Source organism: Amphiura filiformis, chromosome 10, assembly GCF_039555335.1.
Source record: "Amphiura filiformis chromosome 10, Afil_fr2py, whole genome shotgun sequence".
Taxonomy (NCBI): Eukaryota; Metazoa; Echinodermata; class Ophiuroidea; order Amphilepidida; family Amphiuridae; genus Amphiura; species Amphiura filiformis.
This window is the reverse complement of record NC_092637.1, coordinates 21502363-21526590: the sequence shown is the minus strand read 5'-3', so window position 1 is coordinate 21526590 and position 24228 is coordinate 21502363. Positions and strand designations below refer to the sequence as shown.

General features: G+C 35.5%; 1 protein-coding gene and 1 non-coding gene across 2 annotated transcripts in view; one reads left to right on the top strand and one right to left on the bottom strand.

Moving 5' to 3' along the window:
- The window catches only part of LOC140161734 (uncharacterized), a 52842-nt gene that overhangs the window by 2180 nt on the left and 26434 nt on the right, over positions 1-24228 (top strand). Inside the window, exons 2-3 of the mRNA XM_072185031.1 lie at positions 11307-11386; positions 23647-23919. Of these exons, the coding sequence (XP_072041132.1) occupies positions 11307-11386; positions 23647-23919 (353 nt within the window). The remainder of the gene's footprint in view (positions 1-11306; positions 11387-23646; positions 23920-24228) is intronic.
- Trnat-agu (transfer RNA threonine (anticodon AGU)) lies at positions 20124-20197 on the bottom strand. Its single transcript has one exon. It is a non-coding gene; the product is annotated as a tRNA-Thr (tRNA).

The window sequence follows — 24228 nt, the reverse complement described above, 5'->3', positions numbered from 1 at the left end:
GGGAATAGCACATTTGTAAAGTGTACTACTTAGGAGGATGCACCAGAAAATGTTGATTCATAAATTATTTACATTTCACACGAACCACATTTTGAGGCTATGTGGACTCTCATAAGAATCGATACTTTGAGCACATTTTCTGACTATTATTGTCAGAAAATATTAAATTACTTAATTATTGCATTAATATACTTGTACTTAAAACAATGATACACTTAGTAAGGGTTAAGTACTTTGATTCAGGTACCCAAGTAAACGCAAATCGCATGTAATCATTTTACAGTTTGATTCCTAATTACTGGGACATTCAGAAGTTAGGTATGTTATTTCATTGGATTGTATATGTGTAATACCGCAACGTGATCATTGTTTCTTTGATTTTATCTTTGATCAATCACCCATATAATAATTTGTCAGTTTAAACAATAATACATTTAATGAATAACATGAATTTAATTTTTCAACACGTGTTTAAAAAAATCACTGGGGCGGAGAAATTATGTCTATAGTGTGACGTTATTTGGTTGGCAAGAAGAGATTTATCTACTATCAAATGGTAAGCTGAACTATTGGGTCCACAACTTATAAGTTCCCCTTTTTCTCTTTCCAGAGAGCACACACAGGTGCCCTGTGCATTTATTTATCAAACATGATCTCAATTCAATTATACATAGTTGTATGAGCAACAAATATACAAAACTGCAATAATATTACACTTATGAAAGTAACAGTTATTACATATTGATAGAGTTCCATCTTTTTTTCCATTCATTGTTTGCAATGTGTTTTTCAGTCTCGGCGACATTATTAAGCATACATAAATAAACTTTTTCCAATGAAGAACAACAAAATTATAATGACAATAATCAACATCTAATATTCCCAACAGAACATCTTTCATGGTAAGACTAACTTTAAAAAAAAAATTATCTTGGACCTTCTTCCAAAATTGAACCGAAGTACCACATTGCCAAAATAAATGCAGGATATTTTCTAACCCCTTACTACAGAGGATACATAGATTTGAATCATCATAACCGTATTTAAACAGATTTTCAATTATACCAATAATTCTATGCAGAATTTTTGAACTGAAAATACCTAAGTTTGGTTGATAGGGAGGAAGGCAAAGGAATCCTGTAAATATCTTTCAAATCTAAATTCATATCATCAAAAAAGACGAAATACAAATGTAAAAGATGTAGCCTTATTTGTTTTACACATATTGATCAATTTATAGCGTCACACGTCATTGCGTTCAGTCACAATGGCTTAATATGTAAAATGATACCGTTTTAAACAGTGTTAAAAGTTGCAGCTCAGTGCATAGGAGTCAACTCTCAAACAATACTGAAGGCCATGCATATTCATGTGTCTGTTAAAGAAACCTGACTGCATGCTATGGACTAGGGCGCAACTTTTAAAATGGCCTATTTTCTTACACAATTAACCATTGTGACTGAACGCAATAATGCGTGTCGCTATAAATTGATCCACAGGGGTAAAACAAATAGGGCAATACATATCTTTTTACATTTTTACATTTCGTAAGATATTTTCCGCCTTATTTTAAGAAGTATTAGGGGGAACATATAAGTTGTGGACCCTATAGTTGCAAATATCTAGAGCGAAGACTCTTTTTGATAAAGGCGTACATATCAAAGGAGTGCTCATCAGAGATAAGTTGAATGTAAGCATCCAGCCTCTTAAGGTAGACGAGGTTTCACTATCTAAAGCAATATATTATTGTAAAGTAACACTTTGATGTTTTGCAAAGGTTCATTCTACAAATGGGAGGGCGAGTTAGCGCAGCGCTAGTTCCCTCGCTTTGCACCACTGAGGTCCCGGGTTCAAGCCCCGGCGCGGCCCAAGGACTCATGTGCACTTGGTTTATCCCGATTCCATGCTCGCTCTCGCAGGTTTTCTCCTGGATCTCCGGTTTCCTCCTGCTTAAAAAAATCGGTGATTAGTTGTTTGGTTAACAAAAACTTCCTTCACCCAATAGAATTTGGGTAGCTGCACAGATAAATGGTGGATGTTACAATCTAAGTGCAGATAGGTTTGGCTATTCCGGCTGCACAATGCCTAGTTGATGCGATCTGATTGTAATGATTCACCATGGCAGCGAAATTACAGCGCTTTGAACACTCCGTGATCTGTGATAAGGTGCCATATAAATACCGAAATTTATTTATTTGTTTAAATCATATACTTTGAAAACTTCCTTGATGTATTATTGTTAATGAGTTATGTACGTTTTACAAAAGTGTTGTTGTTTCAGCCCTCTTTATAACATAACTCACAAACCACAGGACCTACAAAAGTATTGTGATATTTGAATTCTTCTACACACTCGATATGGAATGATCAATGCAATTTTTGCCAAAGATCACTACCATTCGCAAGATGCTGTGAACTACCAAATCGCAACAATTTAATTAGTTACTAACCTTAACTGCAACCAATCTGTTGTGGCCACATTATACTTGTTCATCCACAAGGGACAAGGGACTCGATCACTATGACCAGCTCTCACCAAATGAGCATAAAGTTGGCTCCTTGCTTTGGTTTTCAAAAACCAATATTTCCACTACAATGTCTTTTGTTTTCAATTGATTTAATTTTGTCATGATTAATGGACTGTATCTTTTACTGTGCCCTGTCGACTTTATGCTCATTTTGTGGGAGCAGGTGATTGTGAGTTGTAGCTTTCTAGCTCTCAACCCTCGATATGAATGTGCCTTCAATTGGTTTTTCATAATCGGTCCCTTGACACTGGATTTTTAGGATTGTAATGTGCAAACTCAAAGCTATCGGATGTTTTTAAAATGTCCGATTAGACTTTGAGGGGAAGCGGGTTAGCATATAGCAGTTCTATCCCCACTTAGCATGGTTGAGGTCCTGGGGTTGATGACCTTGCCGTTCCCTAATAGGACTTTCTTTCCTGAATATATTGATCTACCTTGTCTTTCGTATTGAATAGGATAAATACAGGTATTGAAAAATGTCACAAATGGTTAAATTAACCAGTAATCAATCGCCAAACAATCCAAGCAACCAACTCAACCAGAACCCAACCAATCAAACTTGGCATTATACAGCAGCGATCATAATTGTAGAGGCACTAAATGTCTGAAATGTCCAATGTCATTGGCTTTAAATTTACACACGACAATGCTCATAGTACAATATTCAAGTGACTGATTTGAAAAAAAAAATCAAACCCCAAAACAACCTTTTTGTGCTACAAGCGGTCGATATGTGACCAGATCTGATCCAATCAGGCTAAAGTCGGCAATTATTAAACTGAGATATAGGCAAAAAGTGAGGGGAAAAAGCATAAGACAAATTATGGACATATGAAATGTTAATAACTTTGTAACCAAGTATTCAAGAGACATGGTGCTTCAACCTCAATAAGGTACTGAGCAAGTTAGTAATGGTAGTTTTCAATTTTCAACATTTTTGTCTTTTGATTTGAGTGAATCACATAATGCGCTGTGCATTGGGCTATTCCAGTTGAAATACTCACTCTTGTTGTGGAGGATATAGATAAAGCCATTATACAGGGCTACCCATGTGGAAGATTTTTGGAAATATATATCTTCCACAGGAGGAGTATGTTTTTCAAATGTAATTGTCAGGGTTAATCATTTTGAAACTCATACTCCCCTTGTATTATGGCTTTATCTTTATCTTTCACAACAGGAGTGAGTATTTCAAATTGAAGTTACCCAATTTTCTATTCTATTCAAAACTCATACTCCCTACATGTATGTGGAAGACTTTAATTAAATCTTTCACAGGGGTAGTGCGGATTTTAAATGGAATAGCCCATTGACAGAAGAATATCTGCCACCAGCGTCATTTTTACTAAAAAAGCTCAATTGCTATCAAATGAGCAATAAAGTTGTTCTTGAAAATGAAAAATGATTTTGCTACAAATACCCACGCTACACTCTCCGTCCCTGGCGTTTTGGTAGCGTTTTATTATGTACTTTAAATCCAATATTGCATTTTGGAACACCTCGTGACTACCATAAACAGTTACATAAATGTAGTTCCACTTGACTGGGTTTAGTCAGAATGTATTTTCCCGGGTTTATCCGCAATGAAGTAATAATATTAACATCACGTATGACCTTTGCTACCATACAGGCCTATTCACAAACTATCCTAGCCTGAAATTCAATTCTTGTTCAATGTAGGAAAACATTCCGAATGTCGTACCAGTTTTAACAAAATAATAAATAAAGTACATTCATTTAATCATAGTTAACTTGTCCTTTATTTCGTGTCAAAAAGTTTTAAAGAACGACCTTGACTGTAACATCAAAAGTCTACCTTGAAATTATACATACCATATTTGATGAAAATAGACCCAAAATAGTTTATTGGAGATTGAAATTATAAATGTGCCGAAATCTAAAATATTTTCGCTCATCTTATCCGCACACCCGTACCCACCTTTCCACTATGCAGAACCAAAAGAACAAGTAAAAGGTGTCTTTTTTGTGCTAAAAACGCTACTATTATGCCCAAGTAAATATATATTTTGGGGTATTATTGCTGAAGGGGTGAAATTCGTTCATTCTATTTTCAGCAGAATTACAATTTATTGAATCCATGGGTCACTGTGACCTTGATGAATTGAAACGCATCAAAGGATGACCGTTAAATGACCACAGACTGTCAGGGGTCATCTTTTTTTTTACCACACACACACTCACTCACCCGACAAACGACTCACATGACAAACGAAGCTTATTTGAGAATTCGTTCGACGGGGACAATGAAGTCTGTGACTTAGTACCAAACTTTACAGCCCATAAGATTTTATGATCAACATTTTGATCACATTAATTTACCGATTTGACAAGTTGGTAAGATCGCATGATTAGCTTATACGTCATGGAATATGATTTATCTGGTGACATGATCCATATTATGTGCATGTTGCAACGGTAATTAGCGTCAAGGTCAAAGTGAACTCGAGACCTGCTTGGTTGGTTTAGTTGGTTGAATCTATTGATCACTGATTAGTAACATTTGACCTATTTGCTTAACCTTTATCATTAGAGAGTGAAAAATATGAAAAATAATATACATATTTCACTGACTTTATGTCGAATACCAACTTTGGATACGGACCGTTTGACACATTGATATCACTTTCGGTAACAAATCACCTTGTGCATTAAGTGTGATATTTTACAGCCTGGATCTTTTTCCCACCAGACAACTTTGAAGTAAAGGTAAGAATTTTGTTCAAACTACATTTAATCGTATGTATTGGGATTAGGAGTCACTTGCTACATTATTTTATGCTTGTAGTATTTGATTATTAGCGAACACTGTGTTTAACCATCCCTGGTTTAACTTGGTGGTAAATTGGACAGATCAATACACGCGCTACGATGCTAATGCGCCTATAGTCTATTATCTACCTCCAGTCAACGGCACAGCGTGTTCTGCGTTAGCTTAGCGCTACTTGGTGCGTGTACATACTTTTACGCGCGCGATCAATGTGCCGCATATGTACATGCAAGAAACCACGCTAATCCAACGCAGCACACGCTGAACTTCAAAGCTAGTGCCGGTGACTCTAGGTAGATTATATAGACTATTATGTACTCGAACTTTGAATGTATATGGACCACTGTGTTGTAAAAGCTCCAACATTCAGCGCATGCGTGTTGATTTGTAGGATTTCATTAGCAAGCATAATATTTTGAGTTAACATATTTGGTTAATATAGGACAAAAAATTGAATTTTTTAAACATTACAAAATTATTCTTAAAAATCATTGCGAGTAGTACTTAAAATGAAGAAAATACTTTAAATACGCGTATATTCTGACGTATTTTATGTTTGGCTATGCCGTCCTACATCTAGGACGTATTAATTATAATTGAAACTTTAATTTGCTTTGCGTTATGTTTAGTTTTATAACCAAGAATATAAAATTATTGTGACCTTGAAATTGATAATTATTTTGTAACACCATTTTTATCCAATGGACCCCCAATATTTATTGATTTTATTTATTGGTGACCAGATTTTTAGTTCCACCTAGTGTTAGTAATTCAGAATATCTGCAATTTGAGTGTCTGCCTGCTTTTTGATGACCTGTTATGTGAATCAGGGTGTATTTTCGTACCCATGGGATCGACCACCCTCCTTTTGGCTGTCGTTTTATTAACCATGTGACAGGCAGTTTGGGTTTGAGAGCGCATAGTGCGTTCGGTGTGTTAATGAATAACTTAAAAACAATTGTGACGTTTATTTAAAGTGTAGCGATGATATTTGTAAGCAGTTATAGAAGTGCAGCATAATTTTTTAGCACAATTTTTTTATGGAGTGGCATCTATCGTATAATTGAAGACCGAATTAAAAAGATTAGTTTTCGTGTGACGTCATGGCAAAGTCGCGACGTGATTTGTTGCTGACCTGCGCAGTTAGGCATTTTTAGTCTAGTTGACAGGACGTCATACGCAAACTAGTCTTTCTAATTTGGTCTTCAATTTTATGAAAGTATATGTCTGAAAGTATCTCACAAAAACTTACCCAGAATTCAGGTGGGGGAGGGGAGCATGTTAATACGGTCATTGAACTTTACACAGGGGTCAAATTTAAATCGGTTCTCAAGCTGTAGGCAAAAAGGTCAAATGTCAAATTTTAGGTTGCACTTTGACCTTGTTCCGTTATTTAGGGGGAAGCCAGGCATGCACCCACATTACCAAATAATCTGTATTCCCTATAATCTAACTTGTCGCATCACTGCAAGTTGTTATAATATTCACAAGACCTATATCTGGACATAATTTATGTTATAACACTTATGATGCGTGCTTATTGCTTATTTCTAAAATACTTATATCAATCCATATTTTCTGACGACAGATTACAGGCATATGATAATGATAATCGTGATAATGAAGACATGATTAGCAGATATGAGTGAATTCTGCACTTACAATAAAATCACAGTAAAGTAAAACCATAAACCGTACTCACAAATTTCTTATGCCAATTTTATAAAACATCATAGAATAAATTAAAAGAAAAGACAATTATTTATAAATGCATGTAGATTTAACGCAACACCATAGGTAATTTTCATAATGCCATCGGGCTGCACATTCGGCGAGACAGAAAACCGATTCTCGCAACAATTTTCCTAAACTTAGTTCACTATAATCAAAATTTAATTTTGACCCTTTGACTTAAAACTGGTGCCACATTTGTAATTTACTTTTTTTCAGTATACGAAACTATACGCAATTTTAGTGTATACATGTTGAGGGGCCAAGTGGACTTACGGTCTTCTTGCGCTCAGGTCTTCATATTCTGAATGAATATCTATTTAAGAGTATTTGTTGAAGAAAAAAATGTTGGTAATATTTTATACATGTTCAGGATTTGCCAAAACAAATCTTTCACAATTTGATGTTTTCAGAACATGTATTAAACATTATAAAACCCTAAGAAACTATACGTAACTTTAGTGTATACATGTTGAGGGGCCAAGTTGACTTACGGTCTTCTTGTGCTCAGATCTTTATATGCAATACATATTTCAAACTAACTTTTTAACGTGGCGGAATTAACGTTTGCTTTTGGACCACCCTGTACAAGACCTTTTTAATTCAGCATGGCAAATTACTTCTCCTTGTTGCTTTATACCATGAAAAGCCAAAGCGCATATCACAAAGGGTAAATACTTGACTATGACTAAATAACACCAACCTGTAAATCTATACTGTCTATGCGACAATATTATTATTATAGGTATTTCAAAGTGTGAGGTCAACTGTAGCAACAGATACAGGGTGCGTTTGAACTGATCTATATCGAAATTAAAAAGAAAGATGTACATTTTATTCTGCTGAGTTCTGCGATCAAATGTGATGTGGTATAGCAAAAAATAGACACTTTTGGGTAGTTTATCAATTTTGAGTGTTTTGCGTGTCTTAAATAATGATATTTTGCTCAGAATTTCAGAATGTAATTCTATATCTCTGATGAGCTCTAATGTCCCACAATAAATACTGTCCAAACGTTCATGCCCCATCCCTTAACATCGCAAATTTGCAACAAACCCAAATTGTGAAAAAATCACCCCCAGAAATTTGTTTTGCTTTTTCTCTATTCACGTCCTGTCCAAAAGTGTCTCCTTTCGATATACCACGTAACAAATAAAGATAGTGTTCAGCACTCCCAGGTGGACGAGACGGGTATGTGCCTACTAACGTCGGTAAGTAGGGGCCTATCGGTATTAATTATTGTTTAAAAAGGGGGTACACTGGTGGTAGAAAAGTTCTGGAGCGGGATGCCATCGTCTTGTACCCTTGACTTGAGTAAGGCACTTTATGTCGATTGTTCCTCTCCACCTGGGTGTACAGGTTGTAACCAAAAAATTATACAATTTAGAAAATAGTATTAGGCAAACGTGTCACTCATTGATTGTATTTTACTTGATCGTCAAGGTAATTTCTTAAGTCACTACATAAGCTTTGTCTCAATGAAATTGGTGGTCGACAAGCTTAGCAAAAGTGACTGAATTGAGTTGAATCATGAACTATCTGGTCGGTGGTCTTAAGATGGGTAATTTTAAACAAGCTTTTGAAGTGATATTTTATTAATTAATGATTTTGTAATTTTACTAATGTAAGTTAAGCGAAAGAAAAACATGAAAAACCTTTGCTTTTGTATGAAATGTATGACGCTAAGCATGAGAGTTCATTTTACGGGTCCAAACTTGATGTTTGAAATTGGCAAAAAGTGGCCCAAACTGGGCATAGCGTTTGAATCTGAATTAGGACCATAAGTGACACGATCTGGTCCATGGGGGCCAAAGGCGGCAAATTTTAAACTGAAATAAAGCTAACAATATGGAGTAAAAAACAATAAAATACATAAGAAAATAGACATCAAAAAACTTCATAACTTTAGAACCAAGTATGCTAGACCTTTGGTGTGTTCAGTAAGTGATAGCCTATTGTATGTATAATGTAATAATTACAGTTACTCAATTTTAAAAAATGCCTCCTTTGGCCCCCATGGACCAGATCGTGTCTTAAGTAAAGTTTTTCATTTAGTCAGGATATTAATGATTCTACGTCGTATCAATTAATACGTCATGACTCCTTTTATTTTATTCTGAAAAGCAAAAATGCAATTGCTAATCAAGCTTGATATACGCGAAAATGTCAAAAGTGGCCCAACTAATTTTCTGGACAATTAAGTTAATTGAGCAACGCGTTTGAGCCCGCACTACATGTAGTAAAGAAACCAAGTAAAGTTTTTCTGTTAGCTAAGATGTTGCTGATTATAACATTGTTGCCATGAGCTCTTTAATTTTTTTCTGAGAAGCGAAATTGCATTTGTGTAATTTTCATTATTACATTCTGTATAAATGGAGACCTGCATTCTTTAACGCTGGGAAAGTAACACACTCGTTGTAAAGGAGGCTTGACGATCCCCCACAGAAATATTTCACGGTGAAGTCTGACCTAATTGCTGGCGAAAGACAGATAAGCACTCCGTCCTGTAAATAAATGCAGGTTCCACTCATTTACTTAACTTTTTATTGGTTGATTTGGCAATTTTACTAGACTTCTCCTTAGTTCACTTACTCTAACTATTACATTTGTACATAAAACTCGGAATTGTATCATTTTGTACTGCGCAATTAATAGCTGTTTCATGTCTGATCTTTTCAGTCACCATATACTCCCGCTGTTTACTAGCTCTCTAGGTAAATTTTATTCTGGGCTTGAAGGTCAATAAATCGGTAGATCCCAAATCAGAATTGCTCAATAACGGAGCTCTTATTATATTCATGCCGAAATATGTTGCAATCGATAACAATACAGGATTCTTTAATTGCGACCAAAGTAATAACTTTTTATGATCATTTAGTCAATACTTTAGTTATGACAAACTTCTGCATAGTTTCGAGTTCAACTGAATGCGTTCATTATTATCAGTTTCAACACTAGTGACACCTCGTGCATATTTTCCTGGGTAGGATTAGGTTTACGTTCACGGGAGGGACACGAAAACTAGCACTAGTCTAGATCTGACACTGTTAATATTGATTTCCAAGTAATATGCTAGTACCTAATTCAATGCATCCAATGGTCCAGGGAAAATAATAAGGTGTCACTGTAAACTAGAATAGATAATATTAAAATAAATTTTTGACATTTATTGGTTGATTTGACTATTTTTACCATTAACAACAACCGTGTTACAGTTTTAACCAATATTGATTGCGTACAAGTTTCCTTGTCTGGGTTAGATATTATATACGGGTACGTGCAAGAGAGTGTACAAATTGTGCAAGTTCCTTAGTATTTGCGCGTGCGCTGCCTTGTGGACTCGCCGATTAAGTTACTGGTAAATTTCGACAATGAATTGGACCACGGCAGAACTTTCCAATTTATGTAAACATCTCAACAAAATTAATTACTCCCCTTAAATAATGACCATTAATCAAAAAACGGGCTACTGTATTCCAAATCTGTAAAATGCGTTCGAAGAAAGAATTTATTTCTGCGCATTTTGACACCTCATTTGTAGCAATTGTCTTAATATTGACGTTGCAGCGTACATTAAAATCAATGTAACCCAAGATTTGAAGGAAATCTGTGTAATGATATCTGAGTGTTTTTGTATTGTAAAAATTTGTATAGTGCAACTTTCAAATCTGGATCTTACTAGATTAAATTGACCGGTGTTTTATTGTTTTCTGGGCTATCGTATATCAAATGAGGTGTCAAAATGTGCAGAAATAAATTCTGCTTCCAACGCATGTTACAGATTTGTAATACAATAGTCCGTTATTGAATAATGACAATTATTTAAGGGGGGTAATTACTTTTTTTGAGATGTTTATGAGTGATATACTACACATTAAATTAACCATCTAAAATCCGTGTAGGGTACAAAAGCAAAGCCAAGTTGAGCAGCATCTACCCATCGTCAGTGCTCGAAATAAACCAACTCTTGCTTTTGAAATCTGCCAATCTCATCCATGTTTACTGGCACGAACTCATATTCTAAAGTTTAATCTTACACTGGTCCACATTTTTTACACTTGTAAGATTTCAGATGCGCATAGCATCAGCAGGTAATGTCATTGATTGACGTTGATGCTGATTAGTCAGAATAGTCACTATTTCACCGCCCCGCAATTTTCACGTGGTTTAGGCATGAGGTACGGTCTTATTTTGAGCCCTGCTCATCTTGTGTATTTATGTCTATTATTTATTATTATTTCTATATTTGTTATCTACAGGATGATGCATGCGTTTCTGGGTTCGATGCTATTAGGCTTTCTGATATCCAGTTCTAACTACGGAGTCCAAGGACAAACAGGTATTTATATTCTAGTTGACGACAATCGTTTAGAATGCTTTGTAATAAATGCATAGTTTGTGGTTTAAATATACAAATAAATCGTCGCATAGTAATACTGTAAGGATTTAACAAGCGTATGATGCAATCAGACGCATTGGTTTTTTTTTAAATCTCGCCTGTATTCGAGAGCCTAATTTCGAAAACGAACATGAAGTTTAAATTACGGCAAAGCTTGATTATACATGGCCTAATAAAATTTATAACATTGGGATATTTGTGTGATAAGGGTGCTTTGACGATTAGACATGGATGGGTATATGCCTAAGCCTTTTTAAAACAATATAATAGAAGACCGAATTAAAAAACTAGTTTGCGTATGATGTCCTGTCAACTAGACCAAAAATGCTGTACTGCGCAGGTCAGCAACCAATCACGTCTCGCTTTGCCCTGACGTCAGACGCAAGCTAGTCTTTTTAGTCGGTTTTCAATTATATTTTACTGGTAAGTGTGTTTTTACCCATGAGATCTCAGCCTTGACGGAAGGTAAACATATACACCCACAGCACTTCAATTGAATTTTTGACTTTATTTGATTTGGTCACCAGCCTACCAATAAGGGGCACACCATTTCATTTGAGGGGGGGAGGTAGAACAATAAATACGCCCACTAAGGACAGATAAAAAAAATGCCTTACTTAAGAGTAAAACAAATCCCCCGCCAATTTGTATAAAGGTATACATTAAAATTGAAATTAAAACAAAAATATAAAATGTTTTGACCGCGGTAAAAAAAAATAAAGGAAACATTTAAAAAAGAAAAAGAAAAAACAAATGGTGCGTCCATAACAAGCAATTGACGTCAGATGATCACGTATCTTAGCGATGCGAAAAATAAGTAAGCGTGTTTATGGCTAATTTTTCTGCTATATGGAGCGTTGAGAAAAGGTTAAAGGGCATTGGGCCTCGACCATTGAAAAAAAAAGTTGTACAAAATACAGGTTATAATACTCCAAATAAATGTGGAATTATGTATTATATAGAATAAGATACAAATAGAAAATGAAAATAATGTTAAAACATACATCGGGATTCATCACTACCGTTACCTATATGATGCAAGGATGGTCATGATATAATATAGAAAGCAAATTTATACTTCTACGCTACTCAAATTTGGTACACTCACCGGAGCGCTTTCACCGGGTCAACCGGCGTCTTCAGCGGATGTTATTGCTCTGAAGATTGTTGTTGCTAGTGATGTAGTACTAGGACACCTCCGATGACGTCACAGATGTTGATGACGTCAAACTTGAAGATGTTGTTTAGGGGACAAAATTACCAGCAAAAAGATGGGTGTGCGATGGGCAGCCCTTGTAGCCCGTTGGCAGCGAATGCTTACATGGAGCACTTTGAACGTATTGCTCTTATTGATTTTATTTTACTTGGTCGTCAAGGTCATTTCATAAACCCTCGTGTAGCTGCAGGCCCATTGTCCGCATTCAAGTGATACCTTCCATCTGTTTTGGTTTCATAATTTGGTGATTTCTTTTGTCGTCAATGACCAAATTAAAGAAACATCTTTTATCACCCCTACTCGGTCTCGCATGCAAATCGAGGTTTTGCATGTCGTGTATATAAACATCTAAAAAAAAGTAACTAACCCTCTTAAATAATTTATTTCTGCGCATTTTGACACCTCATTTGATACGATAGCCCAGAAAACAATTAAACACCGGTCGATTTAATGTAGTAAGGTCCAGATTTGAAAGTTGCACTTACAACAATACAAAAACACACAGATATCATTACACAAATTTCCTTCCATTATACTGAATATAAATCAATAGAATTCACTGCAACTTTCACATCATGGGTTACATTGATTTAAATGTACGTTGTGACGTCAATATTAAAACAATTGCTACAAATGAGGTGTCAAAATGCGCAGAAATAAATTCTGCTTCCAGCGCATTTTACAGATTTGTAATACAATCGCCCGTTTTGGAATAATGGCCATTATTTAAGGGAGGTTAGTTACTTTTTTTGAGATGTTTATAACGTTAGAAGTGAGACGTATGTCTATATACCCCCATGCACCTTTACTATACATCAGATGCATTAGGTAGCCTCATTTTGTCCCTCGACTTCAAAATTACCCCGTGCAGCATTTTAGCCGAAATAGGGTAAAAAATGGCAAAATTTTGCGCGCTTCGCGTGCATTGGCCTGTTATATAGTAAAATTCAACTTCAATTTGGGCTAAAATAGTCTAAAACTGACATGTTAAATTTTGCATATTTTTGCATTTTGTTATATATAATGCTATATACTCTGACCCCAAGTCGACCAGCAAAAACAGCTTAAATGATCTTGATCTTTAATGAGCCTTATAACCAATTTTTCATACAAAAAAAGCTTATTTTGAAAAGAGGACACTCAATATAAAGTTCAAAAGTGTCATGTGGTGATTCTATTATATCACCTGTACACAAAATTCCATTGAAATGAGTTAATCACAGATAGAAATTTAGGGCAATTAAAACATTTGATGGATCGCCGGATAAGCCAATATAAGGTGTGACCTTAAGTCGACCAGCGCGTAAGGGGCATTTCGGTGAGAGCAAAATCACAAAAGATTATTGGGTAAGATATGGACCATTTTGACTTAAATAAGATGAAAACATATCCCTTTTCCAGCTCCTAGCAATAAAAATATATACCATAGTTATTGAACCTGACACCATTATATTACACCGAACTTTCTTATGTTAATATTACCAATAAAGATGTTATGATACAGTATAATACAAACTAATTGACCGATTAACATCATGAAGGGTAACACAGTTCTAGATTCTTATCATTTTGTGACCGATGTATGTTTTGACAAACAAGCTTTTCAATAACTATGGGTATCAATCATTCTCATACAGTCACTAAAAAAACTCCATTTAGCAATTGTTAAAAAGTGGGTCAAACTGATTTATTTATTTATTTATTTATTTATTATTATGCTGCATGAATACTGTGAGCCGTGGGAGCTGTAAGGCTAGGTGACATACTAGTATACCCCGGCATAATACACACGTGTCTGACTTGCAGTTGTGGGGTCTCGCTTTGAAGGAGCTATATAAAGTCAAGGTTACATGTCCATTCATATCATTCAAGTCATTCAAAGCAATTGAACCCAATATCCTGTTTTTCAGATGAATCAAAAGAATTCAATTTATATTATCACGGTAAAATTGCTAATGAGTTGGGTTTACTATCATGTGGTAAATCGGATCGACATGGGAAATAAATCACGTTGATGCGACGTTCAGGCTCTAGTATTTAACACATATCAGGGGGCGGGTTGAAATTGTCAATTAGAGGTAAACAATTTTACTTAAACTTAATTACTTAATTTTTTATTTAAAATGAGAATTCTTTCAAAAGCGATCAGAATTAGACAAAATTTATCATTTTCTCATTTCTATGAACCTTTAAAGGGGCATTTCGTGATCCACAGCCTCATCCCCCACTTTTCTCAAAAAAAGTTGAGATTTTTATATCACTGGAAACCTCTGGCTACATAATGTTTATGTACAAAATATTTCTTGCAGATTAATTCGTTTAGCAAAGATATCGAAATTTGAATTTCGTTCTGGTGCACCAGAACGAAATTACAACGTATTGTCTATTAAGCAGTGTAATACACATAATCATGCATAACTCGCAAACGCAAAATCGGAATCAACTGAAATTTTGGGAATATGCTTTTTTCGTGCATATGTACTGAAAAATGTCATAAAAAGTGGATGCTAGGATCACGAAATACTCCTTTAAAACCCTCTGGGACTGATCGGGGTATAGACAGTGGCGGCGCCACGGGGGGCCATGGGGAATGCCATCCAGTCAGAACTCTTGCCCCTGTTGCCCCCCGAAAAAAAATAAAATTACGAACATTTCCACTTTTTGCAGTAATTTTGCACAACATTTGTTGATTTTGCCTCCCACCCCACTGAAATTCACCACTGGGCGTAGATATTAATTATCGTGTTAATTTGTCTCGTTCAAAACAATGTGACAGGCCAAGTTGTTTATACGTTAATTAGTACTTCTCATTAATTAGGATGAGAAATCATAGCTTTTGAAAAAACACGCATTATAAACTTCCGCTATAGTTTGAAAACGAACAAAAAGAAGGGCAAATCGGCTGCTGCTCTGTTTTCCTCGTTTTTGCCAAATAATATTTTTCATTTCAATAATAAACGATGACAATTTTAACGAATTATCCATAACTTTTTTGTAATTTATACAATTTCATTTTTTACACATTCGCTGGGATTACTAAAATTGCCAAATAAAATGAAGTAGAAAAGTACGTCAATAAGTTACACCAATACTCGTACATAATATTCAATGAATGTATCTTCAGCAACTTATATTTACTGTGTTTTTACCTGCTGTTGACGTTTTACAGTTCGATATTCTCGAAAATCAGTGAACTGTCATGATAGAATTTTAAGCGGCTTTATACCCTATTGATCTCAATCAACGATGCAATGAACCAAACAGTCTGACTAATTTGTTGCGCTTGTTCCTTTAACATGTTCAAAATAAGCCTTAATTGGATCTGTATTACCACTTTACCAGCGTGAATGCAATCATTGTATCGGTTGGTATAGTCATTGCTTTGGGTATAATTAATGGTACTTTTTAACGCTTTTTAACCTACAATCCGTTCCCACAAAATTTAGAGCATGCCAACGCACATACCGTCACAGAAAACCCACAACTGTTTTTGTTAGAACTACAGATTCAATTTGTCAAAAGTAACACTTATTTTCTGATTCTTAGAGTTCCAGGAAAAAAAGGAAACTCCTGTTCCTGATCAATTTTCTGCATATGTGATGCGATCAAGCAAAATCAGTCGGAACTCGGCAATAATAAATTTTCAGTTTCTTACAGGAGAGTAAAAAACATTTACAAAGCTGGATTTTGCAGAAAACCCCATTGAAATTGAACAACCAGTTCCAAAGATATGAGCAATTAAAGAGTTTCCAAAACAAAAAGAAACAAAAGGAAATATTTCCTTTATTCGGCTATATCTCAAAATCAATATTTGCGAGTTCCGACTGATTTTGCTTGATCGCATCACATATATGTTAAATAGGTGTTGTGGCAGGGTACATCCTGACGCATTCCTTGACCAACCCAGTCACGTCCTCTGCACTCTGTTTTTACTGTGTCTTCCTGACCTTGACATCATCCCCTGATCAGTGCTATTAAATGAGCAGTTTTCTTATATTATGTTCCTACGTTTCTGGTGTTGAACACAATCATTTGCCTTGGACATGTTGGAGTTGCTATTAATAAAGTAGAGAAACATAGGCTGTTGAAGATCAGGTATTGTATTAGATTCATTTTAAATCCTCGTGTGACGCCAGTGCCCATTTCATTGGGCGCAGCTTCAAATCATTAACCTTCGTTGAAAGCGCTGGTGTACATACGCACGCGTTTAAGGACGCCGCACAGATACGAGCAGGAAATGGCTGCCTCAACGCGTTGATGTCATTGCAATATCAGGATGAAAATGGTGTAGTTGAATCTATATAGTCAAATATTGATATAAGACATGTAAATGTGTTTAGAATCTATTAAGCGTTTAAGAGCTTAATCTAGTGTTCAGTTGCTAAACAGGGAACAAACCTTCCTATACTTTTAACTGTGCAGCTTATAGTAGTAGTAATAATAATAATAATAATAATAATAATAATAATAATATAATAATAATAATAATAATAATAATAATAATAATAATAATAATAATAATAATAATATAATAATAACAACAACAACAACAACAACAACAACAACAACAACAACAACAACAACAACAACAATAATAATAATAATAATAATAATAATAATAATAATAATAATAATAATAATAATAATAATAATTGAAATCAAATGGCGTGAGAAAAATAACATGCATCGGTATGCGCTGATATCAAATGCTATAGCAGGTAAAGAAATCCAATAAGTATAATTTGTATTAGCGTGGGTTTTCATTAAAGAATAAATGTCAACATAATTCAAAGGAATATAGACGATACAAGCATAGAAATTCAATGACCCTAAGATGGCAAGGTAAGCTGCGAAACATGTCTTTTGTGTGGAAAAAATAACTAATATATCAACTGATATTAACAATTAAGATACTAATACTCGTGTCCCAGCACACATACAACAGTCTCCAGAAAACGTTTAAATGTCAGTCTATATAAAGGATATAGACAGGGTAAAAAAGTTTTTAGAACTTTTAAAATGTTTGTGAAAATTTGATGAAACGCATTCTAACGTAGTATTATTTAAAAGCGTTTACAAAATTATTTTGGCACAAATATTTTCAATTACATTATTATAAGACGTTTTAAACCCAACAGACATTAAATGTTATTCTATATGTTTTGACCAAAAACAAATCATGTTTATTAAAAAACCAAAAAGAAAAAGAAAAACAAAAACCAAAAAAAACCCCACAAAAAAACACAAAAACTAGACATTGTGCTCACAGAGCACGGCCCTTAGCCAGTGATGTTGATCTTTTTATGACCTTTGACTTAGAGTTGTTCATGCGACATTTGTACCACCAGACTATGGTTCATGGTGGTGACGGCATACGTAGGCCTACATGTAATTTACGGGAGCAGCATCATTTTGAAAGTATTTGGTAAAGAAAGAAAGAAGAAGAATCGGATATAAAAACAGGACCTACAACCTTGGCGGAAATTCGTTGCCACTCCTGCACGTTCTGGTGTTAAAAGCACGCAATCGGAGCCAAATATGTGATAGTTCTGTATTATTTTGTATAATAGTTGCAAATGTACATTCAGCTTACACTTACCTCTTCCCCCCCCCCATTTTTCAATGTTGGGAGACTGTAATGTAGATATGATGACGATTTTGTGCAAATCAACATTGCAATAGGGCAGCGGGGCAGGATGTTGGCCAATTAACGCTCAGGTGTGGCAAAATTTTTCGCCAAGGTTGTAGCTCAGCTAGGTAAATACACAGATGCCCTTGGAAGGCTCTGTAAAGATTGTTTACCTATCTTTACAAAGCCTTGCAAGGACATTCCTATTCTTACTATAATGTATACTTTAAAGTACACATAATGAGGTATGATCAGCCCAATTATTATTTTACATGGCTCATTGAACCACAATGGGCTTGTAAGGACTATATATCTTTGCTGTATGGATGACATATTTGTGTGTAAATCTATCAGGGGGTCATAGGGCCCCCTAGTAAATTTTAGTGAAAATCACGTCTTTCGTCATTGTCCGTAAGTGGAAGAACTTTGAACGCAAATGATCTCATGGCATTTGTGGCACCACCCAATGGTCTTAATGCTCAACTATGGTCAACATGGCAAAAAGCATATGGCTACGACGACCGATTGAAGGTATTTGGTTACATGCCGGAAATGACCCCTAAATGACATTTGACCCCAATTCTGTGTCCAACCTTTAGACACTGGCTATAGACGATGCATGTGTGCAAGTGATGTCACGGTGCTATGTAATATGGGGAAGGGGTAGCATTTTAAGTGAAAAACACGTTTTGGGCTACAATGACCTTGACATGACATTTGCGCCAGACATTTTTACATGACATTTGTGGCACCCCCCAATGGTCATAATAACCAAATTTCGTCAAAATTGACAAACGCATATGGCTACGATGGCTCATTATACGATTGGTAGAAGAAAGAAAGAAAGAAAGAATCAGAACCTAAGAAAAAGAGACCCTTAGCCAAATGCCATTTGGCTAAGGTAAAAACCCAAAAAACCCCAAAACACAAAAAACTCACCATTTTTTTGTGTTTGCTGGTATGTATTTTGTAGGTATAAATCTCTTGCCTTTGAATGCCGTTTACCAATTCGTTTCCCTGTATGAGTCACGTATTTATTTTTATACTTTCATTATTTTCAGTTTCATTGGTTTATTTAGAGGTATTTTAATAACTTTGTTATTTTGAAGTGGTCTTGACGAGGAATCTCCCATACAAAAACACTATAATCGAAATTACCCGAATATCCAAGGAACAGTGCATAATTAAAGGCCCATTCAGTGATTTGCTGATACGATCGTAAAAATCATCAAAATTCAGATTTTGGTACTTTTGTCTTTGTCAACAATGTGTTAACATAGCCTATTAGTGGTTCAGCCGAAAGCCGTGTATTTAAGACAAAAATAAACATTTATATGGATCTGTAATTTAGATACTGACAGTATCTAAATTAGCTACATGTATATATTTGAATGGGGCTTCAACTTCATCAAAACTGTTGTTTTCTTCGTTTTTTGCCAAATTTTTCATTTCAATAATACCAAATGATAATTTGAATGACTTATCCTTCACTTTTAAGCAATTTATGAACAATTTTTTATTTTTTTACACTTTCGCTGGGATCACTGAATGGGTCTTTAATTGCAAATATCCCAAATGGTCGCTTATGCAGGTTTGAAATTATAAAGTTGGTCAAATCTTCTTAAAATAATACCAATGTATTGCTGTCATCATAAGGATTCAGAAAGAGTATAGTTTGACCTATCTACGATGTACATTTCGTGTGTTACAGGGGAAATTTTCAACATTTAGATTCCACAGGGACAAAAATTAAAAAAATTTATGAATTGAACAAACTTTAATCTTTCCCCAGAGTAGACCAGTGCACATAAACGTTGAAAAAAAAACCCCAGTGCATCCGGCCGGATTCGAACCGGCGACCTTCGTATTACTAGCACGACGCTCTAACCAACTGAGCTAAAGAGGCACGTTGGAGAAGAGCGGAAGATATAAATCTATAGGTATTAGGTTCGAATGGTGTTCGTCACGTTCCGATAGGAATGTGACGAACACCATAAAGGCATTTAAAGCACGAGGGCGCTATAACTGTGTGAATGGAAAAATAACAGAAATCCAGCATGATTTCTAAACTGAGTTGATTTGGGGCACCTTTCACGACCTTGAACAATAATTTACTCCCGTTTCACAGGAAAAATAATAGCCAAAATACAACGTATTCGTGTAAATTGGGAGACATTTGTATCTCCTAAACTAAAACATTTTTTTGTTAAGTCAACTTGATGTGACAAGTTATCCTGCCATGTCGACATCCATTTATGCTAAGTTGACTTGGCATGATAATTTATTTCGCCAAGACCACATCCATTGTTTGGTATGTCGACTTGGCTTGATAATTTATCTTGCCATGTTAACTTACATTTTTTGGTAAGTTGTCTTGGCGTCATGTTGACATAATGCTGATAATAAGTCGACATAAGTCGTGGCAAAAACAGGCATGCCCCAAACCTTCCCATATACATGAATATCATTAAACAAGTAGACCACCATGTTAAATATAGATCTTGGGTTCAGAGTCAAAAGGCCCTAAGTACAGAAACGTCATGTAATGATACAGGCGTTTATATACTTTTTTAAAGGGCCTTCTGGCTCTGATACATTTGATGAATAGTGTTGCATTTAGGGATTCACATTTCCGCTGATAACAGTTCTGTGGCTATAACTTGTTTATGGTATACAAAAAATCCATTATAAGATACAATTATTTTTGTACTTAGGGCCTTTGGCTCTCACGCATTTCATGCATAGTGTTGCTCTTAGGGCTTTACATTTTCACTGATTACAGTTTCTGTGGCTGCAGCTTGATTAGATACCGTTCACAAACACTTGTTAGGGGGCCTGATGCAAAAAGGGGCCCCTTAAAAGTTTTGACTCGGGGGGGTGAAAAAATGACCACACATTTTCCTGGGATATTTGAGTTTATATGCTTTTTTATGGGGTTGACCAATAATTTTCACGTCAAAAAAATAGGGGGGGGGGGGGGCTGAAATTTTTGAGATCTTAAAAGAGGGTCCCCGAAAAAATTTCACGATGAAAATATTTTGTATCAGGCCCCCAACAAGTGTTTGTGAACGGTCCCTTATGGCTATATAATCATAAGATGCCCAGTGTAGTAAGGGAGGGATCGTTAGTTACGTCAGGGGAGGAATGAAAGATTTTCATAATTATATTTTTGCACAAAAATTTCACGTCCCCCTTTAATCCTCCATTCCTTGTATTTCATGCCCCCTCCAATAATAAGGTCAAAATGTCATGCCCCCCCCCCTCCTCAAGTCAATTTAATAATGATCCCTCCCTAAGGATTATTTTGCTACCAAAATCTCATTTTGGCTAAAAATGCACCGTTTGGCTCTGACCATACGATATTAATAATTATCTCGAACAACCTCTATTGAGCGAGTTAGTCATGATTGGTTTAGGGAAATCACAAAGCACGAAGGCGCTATAACTGTATAAATGGAAATAACCCAAGCACATCGTGATTTACACGCTGAGTGGTTTTGGGCACCTTTCACGCACACTTTATGTGTAAAGAGCATTTTTCTTTGCATAAATATGGAATCGGTTAATTGTTAATACAGCTATTTAATATTAATTAGTTTGATCTATAATCAGAACAATTGGACTTACACTGGCAAATGTTCACATCCAATCCTTATTGCATAATGAGGCCATCTGATCTATTGACGTATTAGGGGCTTGGATAGCGACGTTTTCATGTATTTTTCGTAGGACCTGACAACACATCAGACATACCAAATTACATTCTAAATACGAGGAATGTCCTTTGATATCAAATAATTTTTTAATTCGTGATATAATACACATTTTATGGCAAATGAAGGAACTTTTTGCAATTTAACAGTCCTCGAAGTTGTACTTAAAATGTATGCAGCTGGGATGAAAAGCCGTCCATCATATGAAAATTTCGAACTTTGAAGATATAGATTTTTTCCCCAAAACACCAAACAATTAGGTATTTTGTGCGAAAAATGTATATCTTCAATAATTATGAAAGGTCAATTTTTTTTTTATATTAGAAGAATAAACCTCGTATTCAGAATGCAATTCGATATGGCTGCTGTACTCTCAGATCCCACAAAAAAAACAATCCTACGTTGCTATCCAATTAAGGTATTTGATCTGGATCATGCAGTAAGTAATTTTATCCATGTATAAAGACAAAATTTTAGAATTTATTTAAACAATTGATAATGTGTAGACTACATGGTATGTAAGTATGTAAGTATGCCACCGTAACTTACATTTACCAGTATGAAAAATCATCTGTGTCCATTGTTTCCAGTAGCGCAGCCAGCAGGGGTGGCGGGGGGGAAGAGTGCCCCTGACAAAAAAGAAAGAAAAAAGTGCCCCTGTGACAAAAAATGAAAGAGAAAATCTGAAGGGCAAAGGAAAAGAAAAGGAGCAAGGAGCCCCTTTTTCACGATCATAGGCGAAAATAGTGCAAATTAATACAATTTTTTCGCACACATCGTCACAATAAGCCTTATTTGTAAGCTCGAAGAGTACAGTCTCTCTAAAAACAAAACAGGTATATGTATTGTATGATGCAACTGCAATTTTTTTTGTCTGTGCCCCAAAAAATTATTTTGCCCCCTCTGACCAAGAAAGCTGGCTACGCCCCTGTTTGTTTCCTACTTTGCGATTAGCATTCGCGTTAATAAATGTAAATGTGGAATTGAACTTTGAACCAAACAAGCGATTTGGGCGATATAAACACATATGGAATATGGAAGGGCAGACGATGTTTGTTCATGTCAGTAAAATGCATAAAGTGTGCTGCGTCATCCCCGTAAAATCAAACACCAGACAAAATCCAAACGTTTTCAAATAATATTATATATAGTAGAGGACCAGCCTGTAGATTCCGTGACTAAATCATAGAACAAAAGTTTGAGAGTCGTTTTGGGATCTTTGATTGATTCTGAATACATTTAGCTTGGGCTCACCTCCTGAAACTTCCGGGCATTCCGGGGAGGGGTTAATCAAGGTCACATGGGGGTCAAATTTTCAAAATGCTCCAATTGTGTCAAGTATTATATCAAATTACTCGTATGGTCATGATGATTCCAAAAATGTATAGTTTGTTATGTGTCAGACCTTTCAATAGGGGCCAAGTTCACCTCTACACACTAAAGTTACGTATAGTTTCTTAGGGTTTTATAATGTTTAATATATGTTCCAGGGTGAAAACATCATGAAAGGTTGTGAAAGATTTGTTTTTGCCCCTGAACATGTATAATAAAACATTACCAAACTATACGAAACTTTACGCAACTTTAGTGTATTTGTTTTACAATTTGTTTTACCATCGTTATTTGTGTATATTGGGCACAGGTTCTTGTCAGAGCGAGGAGTTTGAATGTAACGATGGTGGCTGCATTCCAGATAATTGGTATTGCGACGATTATTATGACTGTTCAGATGGAAGTGATGAAACGCCTGGCTGCTGTAGATCCACAGAAAGCGTTTGCGATGATGGAGGATGCATCGATGCAAATTTAGTGTGTGATGGTAAAGCGGATTGTGATGATGGCAGTGATGAAGCAGCCTGTCGCCTCACAACCATTTACTCAGTCACTGAAAATTTAGCAACAACTGCCGTACCAGGTAATATCAATGAATTGACCTCATCATACCAAAGGGGATGATGATGTTGTACCCAACCCCTTGATTTATGTTTTCCCGCGTTCAACTGTTTGAATTGCCTTTACGATCATTTGGCTCTAGATATTATACTTGTATATGGATGTTTAATATGATTTATCCCAAACACAAGAAATTATTCCTAACTCGGAAATTGCTGTTGGCTAGCTCTCCATCTTTCATCAGCGGGAGTGAGGCTATAATTGAAGACAAAATTAAATATACTAGTTTGGGTATGACGGCCTGTCAACAAGACCAAAAATGCGCCTTTGC